General features: G+C 35.0%; 1 protein-coding gene across 1 annotated transcript in view; it reads left to right on the forward strand.

Annotated features, from left to right (window-relative positions):
- Positions 1-14,695, forward strand: part of CWF19L2 (CWF19 like cell cycle control factor 2) — a 134,213-nt gene that overhangs the window by 41,081 nt on the left and 78,437 nt on the right. Inside the window, exons 7-8 of the mRNA XM_036745740.1 lie at positions 8,596-8,711; positions 8,993-9,702. Of these exons, the coding sequence (XP_036601635.1) occupies positions 8,596-8,711; positions 8,993-9,702 (826 nt within the window). The remainder of the gene's footprint in view (positions 1-8,595; positions 8,712-8,992; positions 9,703-14,695) is intronic.

Below are 14,695 nucleotides of genomic sequence, written 5' to 3' on the forward strand. Positions count from 1 at the left end.
TTCTTTGCCACCACAAAAAGAGCTGCTATAAATATTTTTGTACATGTGGGTTGGAAATCGTTTCTTAAAAATTGGAATTAAAGTTATGTGTGCTAAAGTAATACAACTACTAAATATTACATGATGGTGACTTTTCACTAATTGAAAACTAGTATTATTTGATTTAGTCTAAATTCAGAGGTTTTTCTGTTGCTAACTCAGGTATTCTCTGATCTAAGGATTGGTAGCCTGTGGTAAGATCATTCTTATATTCCTCAGCATATTCATATATTTATCTTCTCTCTTCTTTAATTTTTTTTCCTTCTCTTCCCCTCCTTTTGTCTTTGTCTTATATGCCTTAAGTCTCAGAATGGCACTAATTGTCTTGCTCAGCTCTTAAGGTTTCTCAGGGATAAAGAGGTGGTTTGCTCATCTCATCAGATTCTTCCATCTGCCCCAAGTTTGCTAAAAGTACATATTAATATCTTTAATATTTAGGCAGTCCCTAATTTGGACCACTGGCCATTTTAGACCTCAGTATTCACTGCCAACTTAATCACACTTGTTGTCAAGACCTTTGTTTTTGTATTAGAAAATGCCTTTTCCCACTTTTGTAAATAAAGGATCAAACTGAAAATTTCTACTGAAATGTCACTCTAGAATAGATAACCCCCCAAAAATGTGTAAACACCTTACATATTTCTTTTATAAGAAATCTTGGATCTTTTTCCTCCTGAAAATTCTTTTCATTTTGTACCTTTCTGAGTAAGCCATGATTAGTCATCATCAGTGTAATATGTTTATAGTGTCATTTATCACCTAGCTAGAAGTTTAAAGTAAACAGTTAATTCCTTCAGTGCTTTGCTCTTAAATCTTGTTTTCCATCCCTATCTATTCTTGATTATGCAATAGAACACCTAGCATGTATAGAAGAACCAGACCAATAGGGAACTAATGAAATTTGTCAATTGTCAATCCTTTATGACATTGTATTTGTAAGCAATATAGGAAGATAAACTATTCTACCAAATTAAAAAATAACAACAAAAAACTTAGCTTTCCCAATCTTATATGTTTTCTAGATTGTTGTAGAGGAGGTGTGCAAAGTAGGCAAACTAGGAAAAAAAATGCTTCCTTTCGTGCTACCATCTTGACCCCACCCCATGTACACTGTGGTTTTTTCATTGTGTTTGAAATTAAATGGTATATTGATTGGTCACACTGTGTTGATGTGTTATTCTGCCGTATGCTTCTTTGATTTTGTTGGTTTGGGTGTTTAAACTGATATAGACCAGTGCAGACTTGGTTTGATGGTTTTGGTGTTGTGGCTAAAAATTTATCAAGCTGTAAGCAATCTTTTGATGAGACTTTTGAATCTCCAACCACAGCCAGAAATTCACACAGTCCGTACAGTCTTTGCACCTTGGTGTAGGTGCTTATGTTCTGCTGGCATGGCCTTCAAATCCAGGAATAACCTTCATGCCATGAGTCAGTGGAATTTTGGTAGGGAGAAGTGTCAAATAATGGTAAAGATTCCAGTGTAATTAGCATACACTTTCTGTACTTCAGTGGCAATTTAGTGAAGTGGAAAGAGCACAGGGTTCTTGGTTCTTATTAGCTGTGTGGTTCAGGGCAACTAACTTAACCCCAACTCAGTCTTCTGAGTTGTAGAATGGGGATAATAATATACTTGCTCTACTTATTTAAAAGAGTGTTTGTCAGTCACAAATATGATAATGTATGTGGTAGTTATATGAAAAGTATATATAGCTTTTTACAGGTAAAATGTTGATTTTGGTGTTCTGTAAGACTAAGCAAATAATAGTAACAAGCAAGGGCTGGAAATACAAACATATCCTAGTACTAATTATTGTAGCAATAGGTCCAAAATTTATTCTTGACTTTTTAAAATGACTTTTAAAATTTTCAAAAAAAGTTTGCTTGTTAAATTTTCCTTTAATTCAGAGTATGTGTGCCAGTTTAACTCTGTGAAACTCAGTTTAACAAACACTTATTAATTGCCTATTGTAATTGTAGCATTTATATAATGCTTTGAAGTTTGCAAAGAGCTTTGCATAGGTTATTTTATTTGATCCTCACAACAGCCCTCTGAGAAGGTGCTGTTGTTATCCTCATTTAATAGTTCCGGAAACTAGGATAAGAGAAGTTAAATGACTTGCCTCAGGTAGGTTATATTAATCCTAAGTGTATGAGGCAGGATTTGAACTCAGGTCTTCTTGACTCCCAAGTCCAACACTATATCTGCCATGTCACCTAGTTGTCTCCAACGTGCCTATAACATGCAAGACATTGTAGATTCTATAGAATGAAATACAGAAATGAAATAGTCTTTGCCTTTATTCTAGTAGAGAGAATATAATGTAGCCACAATTAAGTGAAAAATATACCTAATAATTTCAAGAGTTCTCAAAACTGAGGTGATTAAGAAAGGAAGTTTGGTATGCTGTGAGGTAGGAGTGAGGAAGAATTTCATTCCAGTAATGCGGGAACAGCCTGTGGAAAAATAAAGAATCTGGAGATGGGATGATGCGTATGCTGAATGGATAGTAGTCCTGTTTGGCTAGATCAGGGCTGTCCAACCTTAGGTTATCTTAGGGCCGCATTAAAATAAAATAATTATTCGAGGGCCGCACCCAGAATAAAAAATGCAGTGCACTAATAGAAAAAATATGACAGGCGAAGGCGCGAAGTGCAAAAGCAAACACAAAACAGCAAAGCGACAACACAACTATATAAAGGTAGATGCATACTGACTAGTCTGCATCAAACAGACGGAACACATCCCACAGATGGATTGAAAATTCTGCTCAATTGCTCTATCTGTAATACTGCTTAAAAACACCAAAGAAAATTAACATCAACGAGATTATTTATAAGTGCTGGATCAAAAAATCCAATATGCATTATTCCATACAAATTATTATTTTATTTTTTCGTTCTTGAAAATTAAAACCCACGGGTGGGCCGCATAAAATTGCACTGTGGGCAGCATGCAGCCCGCGGGCCGTATTTTGGACAGCCCTGGACTAGATTATAGAGTATGTGAAGGGGAAGAGTAGAAATAGGACAGGAAAGTTATATGGAAGCTCTGTTGTAGAGGGTTCCAAGTGATAGGTGAGGATTTTGTGTGTTATCCTACAGCCAGCAGAATATAATTAGATTTTTTGAGTAGGGGAGGTGATGGTCAGGTATCTTTTAGGATTATCACTTTAGCAGTTATATGGCTGAAGGAAGGGAGGTATGGAGACTGATTAGGAAGCTATTGCAGTAGCCCAGGCAAAAGGTGATAAAAGTGTTGAATTATGTTAGAGTCTGTGTGAATGGAGAAGACAACTGCAAGAGATGCTGTAAAGGTAGAATTGTTAAAACTTGGTAATTGATTAGCTGTGAGGATTAGGAAACAAGAAGAGTCAAGCACATCACCAGTGTTTTTGAACCTTCAGAACCGGAAGGATGATGTCACCAATAGAAGTGGTATCGTTTAGAAATGGGATTTTTTTTTTTTGGCAGAGTGATGGTGGTATAATGAGTTCTTTTTTTGGATATGCTGAGTTTGAAATGCCTGTAGGGCATCCACATGGAAGATGGACAAGAGGCAGTTGGTAATATGGGAGGGGGATTAAGGCTAGAGCCATAAGTTGACATCATATTCATAAGATAATAAATTTGATCTTCAGTTTTTTGAGAGATAATTAAATGCATAATGTAAACAATTATTTGGAAAGGTTTAGGAAATTAATCATTGACTGCACAGCTTTATTTCTTGTACTACATATGGAATTAATTTTTTGCATCACAGTTTAGTAGTTCTGTGAAATCCTAATAAAAAATGACAGCTAATTTTCTTCCATTTCCTTAGTAGAAATCTTTATTATATTGCAGTTAGTGGAGAATGTTATCCACAGACCATCTTGACCCATTAATATTTCCTGTGCTTTTTTGTGGTATGTTTTTTCCCTGCTATTACTAAATAGTTTTTAGTATACTCGAAATAATTGCTAAGAATCATTTGGTTTTTCCCCCTCTTATTACTTTCTTCTAACATTAAAGAATTGGAAATAAATTTTTATCATCTCACTAACAAACATTTAATCACTGTTATTTCTAATTATGGGATTAGCACATTCTATTGAGAATACGGTATGTAATCACTATAACACTGATATCTAAGAAATAATATTATTTATATGGTGATGGGATTGGTTTGAAAATATTTCCTACTAATGTATTTGCATGATTATTAGCAAAAATAGCTAGCATTTATATAGTACTTTAAGGTTTGCAAAGACCTTTACATATTAAGTCGTTTTATATTTGATTAATTTCCATACTGCCAAGCATTCAAACTCTACTTTAGAGAGCACATCGCCCATGGGCTGGTCACATTGTTCAAATGTAAAACATACGCTTGCCAAAAAGACTATTTTGTGGAGAACTCACACAGGGCAAGTGTTCATATGGTGGTCAGAAGAAACAATACAGGGATACTCTCAAGGTCTCTCTTAACTTTGGAATTGATTTTGTGATGTGGGAGACACTGGCACAGGACCACTCAGCATGGTGTGCCCACATCAGAGAAGGTGCAGTGCTCTATGAACAAAGCAGAATTGAAGTAGCTCAAAAGAAATGTGAGATGAGCAGATTTAGAGAATCCACCCCAAATGTTCACATGGACTATTTGTGCCTGACCTGTGGTAGAACATTCCGAGCTTGTGTTGGTCTGATCAGCCAAATTCAGACACTTGGTAACTTGACTCTAGCATAGTGATATCATTTTGGTCCTCTTCGAGAATGAAGGATAACAACCAGTTTCCATATAGGCAAAATTTTAAAAAGGTAATAGTTTTTTTCCTTAAAGTCTCTATAATTTGTGTTCATATATGGTTGGTTACTAATACCTTTGTTAAGTCCTGGTCCCCTTGTCTCCTCATGACCCTGGGTTTTCTAGGGTTATGTCAGTGGAACACAAACTCTGATAGGTCCTATGGACCTGATGATGGAAATGTGTGTCTGTCAGAGAGGCAGCCTAACTATGTTCATAGAAATTTATCACTGGAAGTTGGAGACTGAATCATTGGGTTTGTTTTTTTCCTCTTGCCATAACGACTCATGAAAGCTGTCTAATGATATAGAGGAATTGAAGTCTCTATCAGTGGTATATTACTGGTGAAATCACAGGTCTTATATCCTCTGGTCACCCCACATAAAACATTGAGGGTGTAAATGAGCTTGAAACTAGAAAATTCTTAAAATAATTCTCCCCAAAACTCAAAGTAACATTTTATTGTTATTATTGTTATTATTGCTAAATAGTTTAGGTTGCCTTTTTTTTTAAATGTACTTAAGGGCTTAGCTCACTGTGCTAGCACATAACTAGCAGTAAGATTTGCTTGAGGTGTTGTTAGAGATCATCTAATCTAGTGGTTCTTAACCTGGCATCCATGAATTTGTTTAAAAAATATTTTGATAATTGTTTATATTTCAATTTCAATGTAATTGGCTTCATTTGTGATCCTGTGTATTTTATTTTATTTTTTGCAATTAAAAATATTATTCTGAGGAGGGGACCTTCTGCTTTATCAGACTGCAAAAGGGATCCATGACATAAGAAAGGTTAAGAACCCTAGATTTAGTCATTCAGTGGAATCTGGGTTCGAGTTCTGATTTTTATGATTGCTACCTTTGTGACTTTGAATAATTCACTTAATCTTTCTTGGCTTCAGTTTCTTTATTTGCAAAATGAGAGGGTTGGATTAGATCCCCTTTGAGGTCCCTTCCTGCCCTAAAGCTATGATCTACAAATCTTACTGATTCAGTATTTCTACTTTATAGGTGAGGAAAGTTAGTCCTTCCCCATTTTGATCCCAGCCAATTTAAGTCTATATTGTTCTCTTCTTTCTGGTCCCTTTTCGTCTTAAGCTATTGAAGATCTTGCCCTGTCTGGCCTCAGGGTGGGGTTATTTCCACCACTTGCTACCTTCATTCCTACTCATATGCTTCTGAACAAAGCTAGGAAATATTGCAAAACTGTGTTGACTAGGTCTACTACAAACATAAGCTACATGATCTCAACTAGGCCTTCACTACAACAAAGCACTCCTTTTACAGCTTGCTTTTTGGTTCACTATCCTACTCACCACAGTGGCTTTTCTAAATCTTTCAGCCCTCCTCAAACACCATTGAATCCCTATACCCCTACCCTTTCAGCTCAGAGCCTTTCCCAGTATTTCACTGAAAAAAATAAGGCCCATTATCCAGAGTTTCATCCTTTCTCCTCCTCCTTATCTCAGTACTTAAATGCCTTCAAATCATTATTTTCCTTTTTACCCCCTCACAAGAAGAGGAGGCCCTTCTTGAGAAGATGAACCCCTCTATGTGTCCAAGTGATCTCATTCTATTCCATCTTCTCTGGCCGATTATTCTCTTTGTTATCACCCCTCTGTCACTTGTCTTCTATCTTTCCATGTCTGTTCACTGCTTCCTTGCTATCTATCAACCTGCGCATGTCTCCACCATCCTCAAAATACCCTCTCTTGATCCAACTCCACTACTTGTTCTATATCTTTCCCTGTTATTATGGCTAAACTTTTTGAGAAGGCTATCTACAACAGTTACCTCCACTTCCTCTCTCTCTCTCTTTTCTTAACTCTCTACAGTCTGGCTTTTGACTACATCATTTAGCCCAAACTATTCTCCTCATTTACCAGTGATCTCTCAATTGCCAAATTTAATGGACTTTTCTTAATCTTAATCCTTCTTGACCTGTCTGCAGCCTTTGGCACTGTTGAACACCCTCTTCTCTTTGATACTGTCTTCTCTCTAAGATACTGGGATATTGCTCTGTCTTAGTTCTTTTTCTACTATTCTCACCACTCCATCTTAGTTTCCTTAGTTGGATCTTTGTCCAGGTCATGTCCACTAATTGTGGTTGTCCCAGCGGGCTCCATTCTAGGTTCTCTTCTCTTCTCTCTATATACCATTTCAGTCATCAACTCCCATAGATCCAGCTATCATCTCTGTGCTGAAGTTCCCAGATCTGTATGTCCAGCCCCAGCCTATTCTTTATAGGGTCAAATACAAACTCCTCTGATTGGTATTTAAAGCTTTTCACAACCTAGCTCCAACTTAGCTTTTCAGGCTATTATATAGCAATCTGTGGTCCAGCCAAACTGTCTTTTTTAAAAAAAAAAATTATTTTTTCCCCATTTACATGTAAAACAAATTTTTACATAAAAGTTTTGAGTTCCAAATTCTATGCCTCTCTCCTGTATTTCCCTGTTTTAAAATTTTATATAATCAAAATTATCTATTTTATGTTAATATTCTCTGTATCTTGTTTGGCTCTAAATTCTTCCCTTATCCATAGATCCATAGATCTCCTAATTTGCTTTAGGTACCATCTTTCATATGTAAATTATGTACCCATTTTATCTTGGTACACACTGTCTTTATTGTTGCTTATTTGACATATTACCATCTCTTTGCATAGACTGTTTCCCAAGCCTGGAAAACACCACCTCATCACTTTTGCCTTTAGAATCCCTAGTGTCCTTCTGAGCTTTAGCTTAAATTCTTCTTAATTCTCTCAGGTGCTAGTGCTAATAGTCCTGTTTTCCTCTCCACTTTCTGTCATCCTGCCCCCTTTTTTGGATATTTTAAAAAATTTATCTGTATAATGTTGACTTCTATAGAATATAACTCTTTAAAGGCAGAAATTGTTTTTTGTTTGTTTGTTTGTTTTTTGTCCTTTGTATTCCTAGAGCCTAATACAATGTTTGGCATATAGTATGTGTTTAATAAATGCTTATTGGTTAATTGATGTGTTACTATTGAAATTCAACCCATCCTTCAATACCCAACCCAAATACAAGTTCTTTCATGAATCTTTTATTCATTTTCCCACTGAATAGGATAGATTAATTTTCCCACTGATTTCCCACTAAATTTCCCCTTATTTGAACTCTAACATTTTATTTTCTGTTCTTTTGTCCCACAGATGCCTTTTTCTCTGTCCTATATCTGCCACTATATTGTAAACATCTTGAAGCTGGGGCCTAGGTCATATACATGCTCACATTCTCCAGAATTTAGCATCCTGCATTACATTTATTAAATTCTTAATTTGTTGAATTGAATCGAACTCTAGAAACAACTGACATGAAAATAGTGTTTTAAAGTTTTCTATGTACTTTACCTACATTATCTCATTTGTTCCTCACAAATGGTGACTCAGTAGGTACTGTGGATAATATTATATTAAAATGCTGTAATGTTCCAACAGATTTGTGATCTATTCAGTGGGGTTAATTCCCTGCAGCAATGCAGATTGGAACTCATTCTGTATAGCTGTTATCCATGCCCTCCCAAAAGTTCACTATAAGAAGTTTGCTATAAGAAGCTAGTAATGAGCTGAGATATGGAAGCTTTTCTTACATTCTTTTGACATTTCAAATATTGCATTATGTATATTTAAAGATCTAATTGTCTAAAAGTTCTTAGTTAACTATCTTTTTGGAAATACAGATTATAGAAGTAATAATTTAAACCACATTAAAATACAGTTTTAAATTAAATTTTTTTTTGTTTGCCCTCTAGTTTCAGTGGTAGAAGATGGTGGATTAAGTTGGCTTAAAAAGTCCTACCAAAGAATGAAAGAACAAGCTGAGAAACAAAATAGAAATTTTGAGGATGTTGTAGCAGAAAGATATGGGGTAAGTATCTTATTTTTGAGGAATTTTTTTTGAAAATTGAAGGAAATTAACTAGGGCCCTTTTCCTTTTGTCACTGTTGTCTGCCATGAAAGATTTTGATTGAAACTTTATTTTCAATCTGGAATTCCCTTGCTGGTGAAGACATTTACACACAGAATTGTTAGCATATAAAATGAGTTCATGATGTAGTTACTATAAACCTTAGAGACAAATAGGCTCAGATTATTTCAAAGCTTAACTTTAAAACAATTTAAAAATACATGTTTCTTTTTTTTTTGTAGTCAGTGGAGACATTTCAGTTGCGATTAGAAGAAGCTAAAAAAGCAGCATCAAAAAGTGACAACTATGGAAGAGAACGGTGGAGAAAATCAAGATACTCAGATAAAGAACAGAGTGGTCAAGAAAGCAAAAAACAAAACATGGAGAAACATGTTATAGGTGATACCAACAGGGACACTTGTAGTGAATATTCAAGTGGCAGTTATAGCAAAGTAAATATGACAGGTGATCAAGTATCTAGTAAAGATAAATTCAGAGGAGATGAGAGAGACTATAGGTCACGATTTATAGAATCAGATAGAAGTGAATCATATCAGCTGAGAAAAGATGATGATTCAAGGAAAAAACAAAATTTTTCTTTACTTGGAAATATCAAACATAAATTCTTGAGACCTTCTGAAGATGATGAGTTATCATTTCATAGTAGAAATTCTGAATCACCTAGTTCCTCAGCATTGTTAGGTCAGAACTCTTTGAATCATAGTTTTCTAAAACCTGATGAAAGCATTGAACAAATTTCATTCTCATGGAGCCATGAAAAAAGAGGGGGAGAGAAACAAAATTCAGATCAAAAGTCATTTAATCCCACTAGAAATACTACTGACATTGAAGAAATTTCAAAGAACATGAAAGAAAAACCACAGGAAGAAAATCCAAGTCCTCCGCCTGAGAAAAGAGAATTTCTACAGGAAACTAAGACTTCATTATCTGGGTATTTTGTGATTTGTTTTTCATTTTGGCTACTCAATATTTATTGAAGGCCCATGCAACTCAGTAATTCATTGGGTGTTTGAAGTACCTATTAACAGATGGGGTGTGCATCCTTAAATTTCCTGTGGTATAACAGAGGAGATAAGTTATACAAATATATAACTGATACAAATCTATGCTTATAAAATAATTATTCGATGGCATTAAGATAAAAGCTTTGGGTTTATGGATTATGTTGAATTATCACAGTTGTACAATTAAATCAAGTTAAATGAACAGCAATCATATAAGCCTAGTATTGCTGTTATAATCTCAGGTAATTAAATTCAGTTCTGGTCTTGCAATTTTGCCACCAGTCCTGGGTATTAGAAGAAATGTCATGGTTGATTTGATCACTGATACTTGCTAAGTAAGTGTAAATAAATGGATTACTTCAGTGGTGTCAAACTCAAATAGAAATGGGGCCCTAATCCATACATGGGTAGCTAGATAGTGCAGTGGATAGAGTGCCAGACTTGGAGCCAGGAAGACTCATCTTCCTGAGTTCAAATCTAGCCTCAGACACTAACTGTGACCCTAGAGAAGTCACTTAACCTTCTTTGCCTCAGTTTCCTCATCTGTAAATGAGCTTGAGAAGGAAATGGCAAACCACTCCGTTATCTTTGCCAAGAAAACCCCAAATGGAGTCATGAAGAGTTGGGTGTTCCTGAAATGACTGAACAACAGCAGTCTATACGTAAGGATTCCTGTGGACAGCATATTGATTTAGTTTTAAAATGTAATATTAAGTATGTTTTAGTGTTTTTTTTATTTATTTTGTTAAATATATCCCAATTAATTTTAATATAGTTTTGGCTGAACTGGGGAGTACTGAGTGAGTTTGGACTTCATGTTTGATTGGATTACAATTTTAGGTGGAGGCCAATAGGAATAAGATTTCTGTAGTCCTTATCTTATAGATAAGATTGAGAAATGTGAGCTTAATGATAAGTACTAGGTAAAATACCATACTCAAAGAATGCTCAGTAATGGATTAATGTAAAGATAAATTTAGAGAGAATGCTTCATTGGCCTGCTGTAGGGTTGTGTCCTCAACCTTGAGCTTTTCAGCACTTTTATTAGCAAATTAGATGAAACTACAGATGGCGAAGTTATCAGATTTATAGGTGAAGTGTGTCATTTCCTGGGAAGGTGATAGCTAATACTTTGAAGTATAGAATTAGGGTCCAAAAGGAGCTTGACAGATTCTAATGGTGGAATTTCCTTCATTACAAATTTTGTTAATTTAATGTGTTTAATTGAATCTCTTTTAAGTTTTATCAATGACGTATTATGAGTAGTTTAGATTTCTAGCACATGACATTCTCAGTCTGTTATTAAAGAGGATAAATTGATTACATTAAGATAAACTCTGTTTTTTATTTCCAAATTAATTTTATTTGACTGGATGCAAGAAGCCTTTTCTGGCCCCCCTTAATGCTAGTTGCCTTCCTTCTCTAATTTTTTCCAATTTATCCTGTGTTATATCTTTTTGTATGTAGTGGTTTATGTGTTGTCTTCTTCATTGGATTGTTGGCAACTTGAGGGTAGGAACCTTCTTTTGCATTTTGTTTTTTTTTTTTTTTTTGCCTTAATTTGTATTCCCAGTGCTTAGCTAAAAGCATGGCACATAGTAGGTGCTTAATAAATGCTTGTTGACAGCTTTGATAAGCAATAAGTTTCTTTAGTTCCAAGAGTTTTGGATTGAGTATATTAAGGTCAGTGATGTTTAGACTGCAAACCCGATAGCTCTAGTTCTGAGCCTCAGACTAGACATAAAATGTTTAATAAGAGCAACTTAGAATCATGAGAGCTAGAATTTTAGAGTGGTAATTTGTAGTCATCAGCATCATTTCTGAAGTAAAATTTGGTAAGATAAGCAGCTTTATGAGTTGACAGGGAAAAGATAGTGATTAATGTTATGAAGCTGATTATGTTAGAATGTTGAAGGATAACAAATATTAAGGGGACTCAGGGATAAAAGGGAAGAAGAAATGGAAGACAGGGCAGTGAGGTCTTGTGGGATATTGAATGAGTGTGGACCATAAAGTTTTTGTCTTATGTACTGGCAACATCCTGGTCTAATTTGAATGTCATCATTTGGTCCCAACATTAGATTATTACTTTCTTTGCTAATAATGTTCAAACATGTTATTTCTCTCAACTCTTTTGGCTGCTGTGTGCTTTCAACCTCTGAAATTTTTTCTTTTACCAGTGGGTACTATGATTTTGAGTTCTGAGTGTATTATCCCTGGACATTTATTTATCCTTTTTGCTTTCTGTAGTAGGTGGGATATGCAGTCAGATATTCATCTATTAAATATGAATAAGCTTTTTAGGAAGTTTCAAACAGAATATTATATAGTGATGGAATATAAAAATATCCCTATGTTTTAAGTAAGCTTGTATACAGAATTTAAAATTTATGTACTTGATAACATTGGGTAGTAATTCAGTTTACATGATATAAAGTCTTAAACTTAAAAGGCACCTTTAGATGGGACTATGTCATTGTTCTAGTAGCACGTACTTGGCAGACTGTTCAGTGTTGTAGTCTGAAAGGAGGAAAGAAAAGACAAAGGTTTGGTGTCTTTGGCTGTAGAGCGTTAGAATCTCCAAGCATGGAAGAAACCATGACTTGGCCTTTTATGAAGGCCAAGGGAAAAAGGCAATTTTGCATTTAGGAAATGATTACGAAGCTTTAGAAGGGTCATAAAGTAGGTCCGGTGGAAATAGTGCTGCTGGTTTGCTGCCAAATTGAGAATGTGCTTGGGTCCGAGGCCCATTTGAACCCCTCTTAAAAGTTGAACCCCTTCTTAAAAGTTTTGAATTGTGTCACTTGAGAGGATTTTTTTTCTCTTAAAGCAGCAATTTTATAATAGAAGTTAGTGGGATAGTAAGATTTGTTTTATAGGTATTCATATGGAAGATTATTCTAGAAAATGAGAAATACCTATGTATTTTTTTTCCTGGCTTAACTTTGGTTGTCATGGTGATAAATGTGTCCTTCAGAGCATCTGTTTATTGTTACAAAAGCTTAGGAAAATTGAATCTGTCCAAGGCTTTTATCTTGAATAATAATATCTTTGCTTTGGTGATAACCATGTAAAGCAATATATTTTTTCGTTCATCATATCCTTACAACTCATTTTAATGCCTCACTATATTTGACATTTAATCAATGTCATATTATATAGTGTGTTAATGTACCTGCCAGTTCTAAAGTTAGATACTACAAGAGATGTTCAGATTACTTCGCTTATCACGTAACTTATAATCTTTGCAGTCTAAAACTGGGCAGATGTGTCTAATACCTACATATTAATACACATTTTATTTGTTTAAAAATCAGGAAAATTTTGAGTATCAATTTGAAGCAGTCACTTCACTTTAGCTACAGCTTAATATGACAGTATTTGTGTATGTACCTATATTTGCATATGTTCTGTGTCTTAGATTATTCATTTGTAAATGAATATGACATGTTTCTCCTGGCTAGATTCTAAGCTCCTTGAAGGCAAGAGCTGTTTCAATTTTGTCTTTGGATTCCAAGCACTTATCTCAGCGCTTAGCACATAGTAGGTGCTTTCTCACATTCTTCATGGTTGTTGACTGATTATTATTGGCTTGAAATCTCCCTCAGGGTCTTTTTGACATCATTTTTCCTTTAGTTGTTTCTACCCCATCTTGTACTTTGTTCAGGTGACTTTTTGAACCCAAGTGCAAGACTTTGATGTCAGTACTATTATATTACTTCTTAATAAATACAACTTTTTGTTTCAGGTTGTTGATTTGGAGTTGAGTACCTAGCTTTGAACCACGGCTCTGCTGTGTACTACTTATATTACTTTGTAGCAATCAAATTTTGACCCATCTTTAAAATGAGGGATTGAACTAGATGATCTCAAAGTCCTTAGTCCTATGAAATGTCACCTTTTAATGCTCCAGTTTTGTGAGCAAATATGGTTTATCAGTTAAGTAGCGTCATGTTTTATTTTCTGTGTCTATGAAATAAGCAATTATTGGAAACCATCGGACTGCAGCCTTGAAAGATCCTTTTTGAGACAAAGTGGTATAGTGGAAAAGACTCTGAATTTAGAGTCGCTAGATGTGGATTTACATCCTGACTCTGATACTGCCTGTTTGACCGTGGACAAGTTGTTTAGTCTTACTGAGCTTCAGATAATTTATATTCTGTTTTGAAATGCTTGATTGCTTTTCACTCATGTAAGGACACACATGAATTCGTGGAAATACTGAGCAATAATAATAGGCATGTCACTTATTGAAACTCTCAAAATGCACAAAGAAAGAGGAAGAGATGCTGAGTCAGATGACAGTTATGGCTTCCTTCTCCTTCTTTACTGGTGGTAACCCAGGTGGAATGGTGTTAGCAAGACACTGGCCATCCAGTAACAAATAATACTCTTGGCACTGCTGTTTCCTATGGCTGAGTTAGAGTTGTCCCCTAAAGAACCATGAGAAGAGATTTTGTAGGAGTACCAGAGAAGCAGTTCTTGATCTATTCCATTTCTTCCCTACTTCCCTCTTTCCTACTTCCCTACTTCCCAACCAATGTAAACAATTGGTTAGCAGGTATTAAGTGAGGAGAATTTAATTTGCTTGGAGAGGAACCCGGGATAGGTTAAATAGCCAGAGGAATAGAAAGCAAAGAAAAAAATCTATGAGACGATACAAAGAAAAACTTGAGTGAAGCAGAGTCCCTCATGTGCATGGGGAAAGAATTTAAAAAGCAATATGTAGAACAGTCATATAATCTATATTGGATCATTATGCTTATTTAGTGTAGATATATGTATAACTATTTAACAAATATTGACAATGATAATCTCCAAAGAATGTAAGAGAAAGTTTCAGTTCAAAAATTTGGGAAGTTAATGGGATTGGAATAAGATTGCAGATTGAGTAATTACTTGTTTTTTAGAAAGCCAAAA

The sequence above is a fragment of the Trichosurus vulpecula genome, chromosome 2, assembly GCF_011100635.1.
Source record: "Trichosurus vulpecula isolate mTriVul1 chromosome 2, mTriVul1.pri, whole genome shotgun sequence".
Taxonomy (NCBI): domain Eukaryota; kingdom Metazoa; phylum Chordata; class Mammalia; order Diprotodontia; family Phalangeridae; genus Trichosurus; species Trichosurus vulpecula.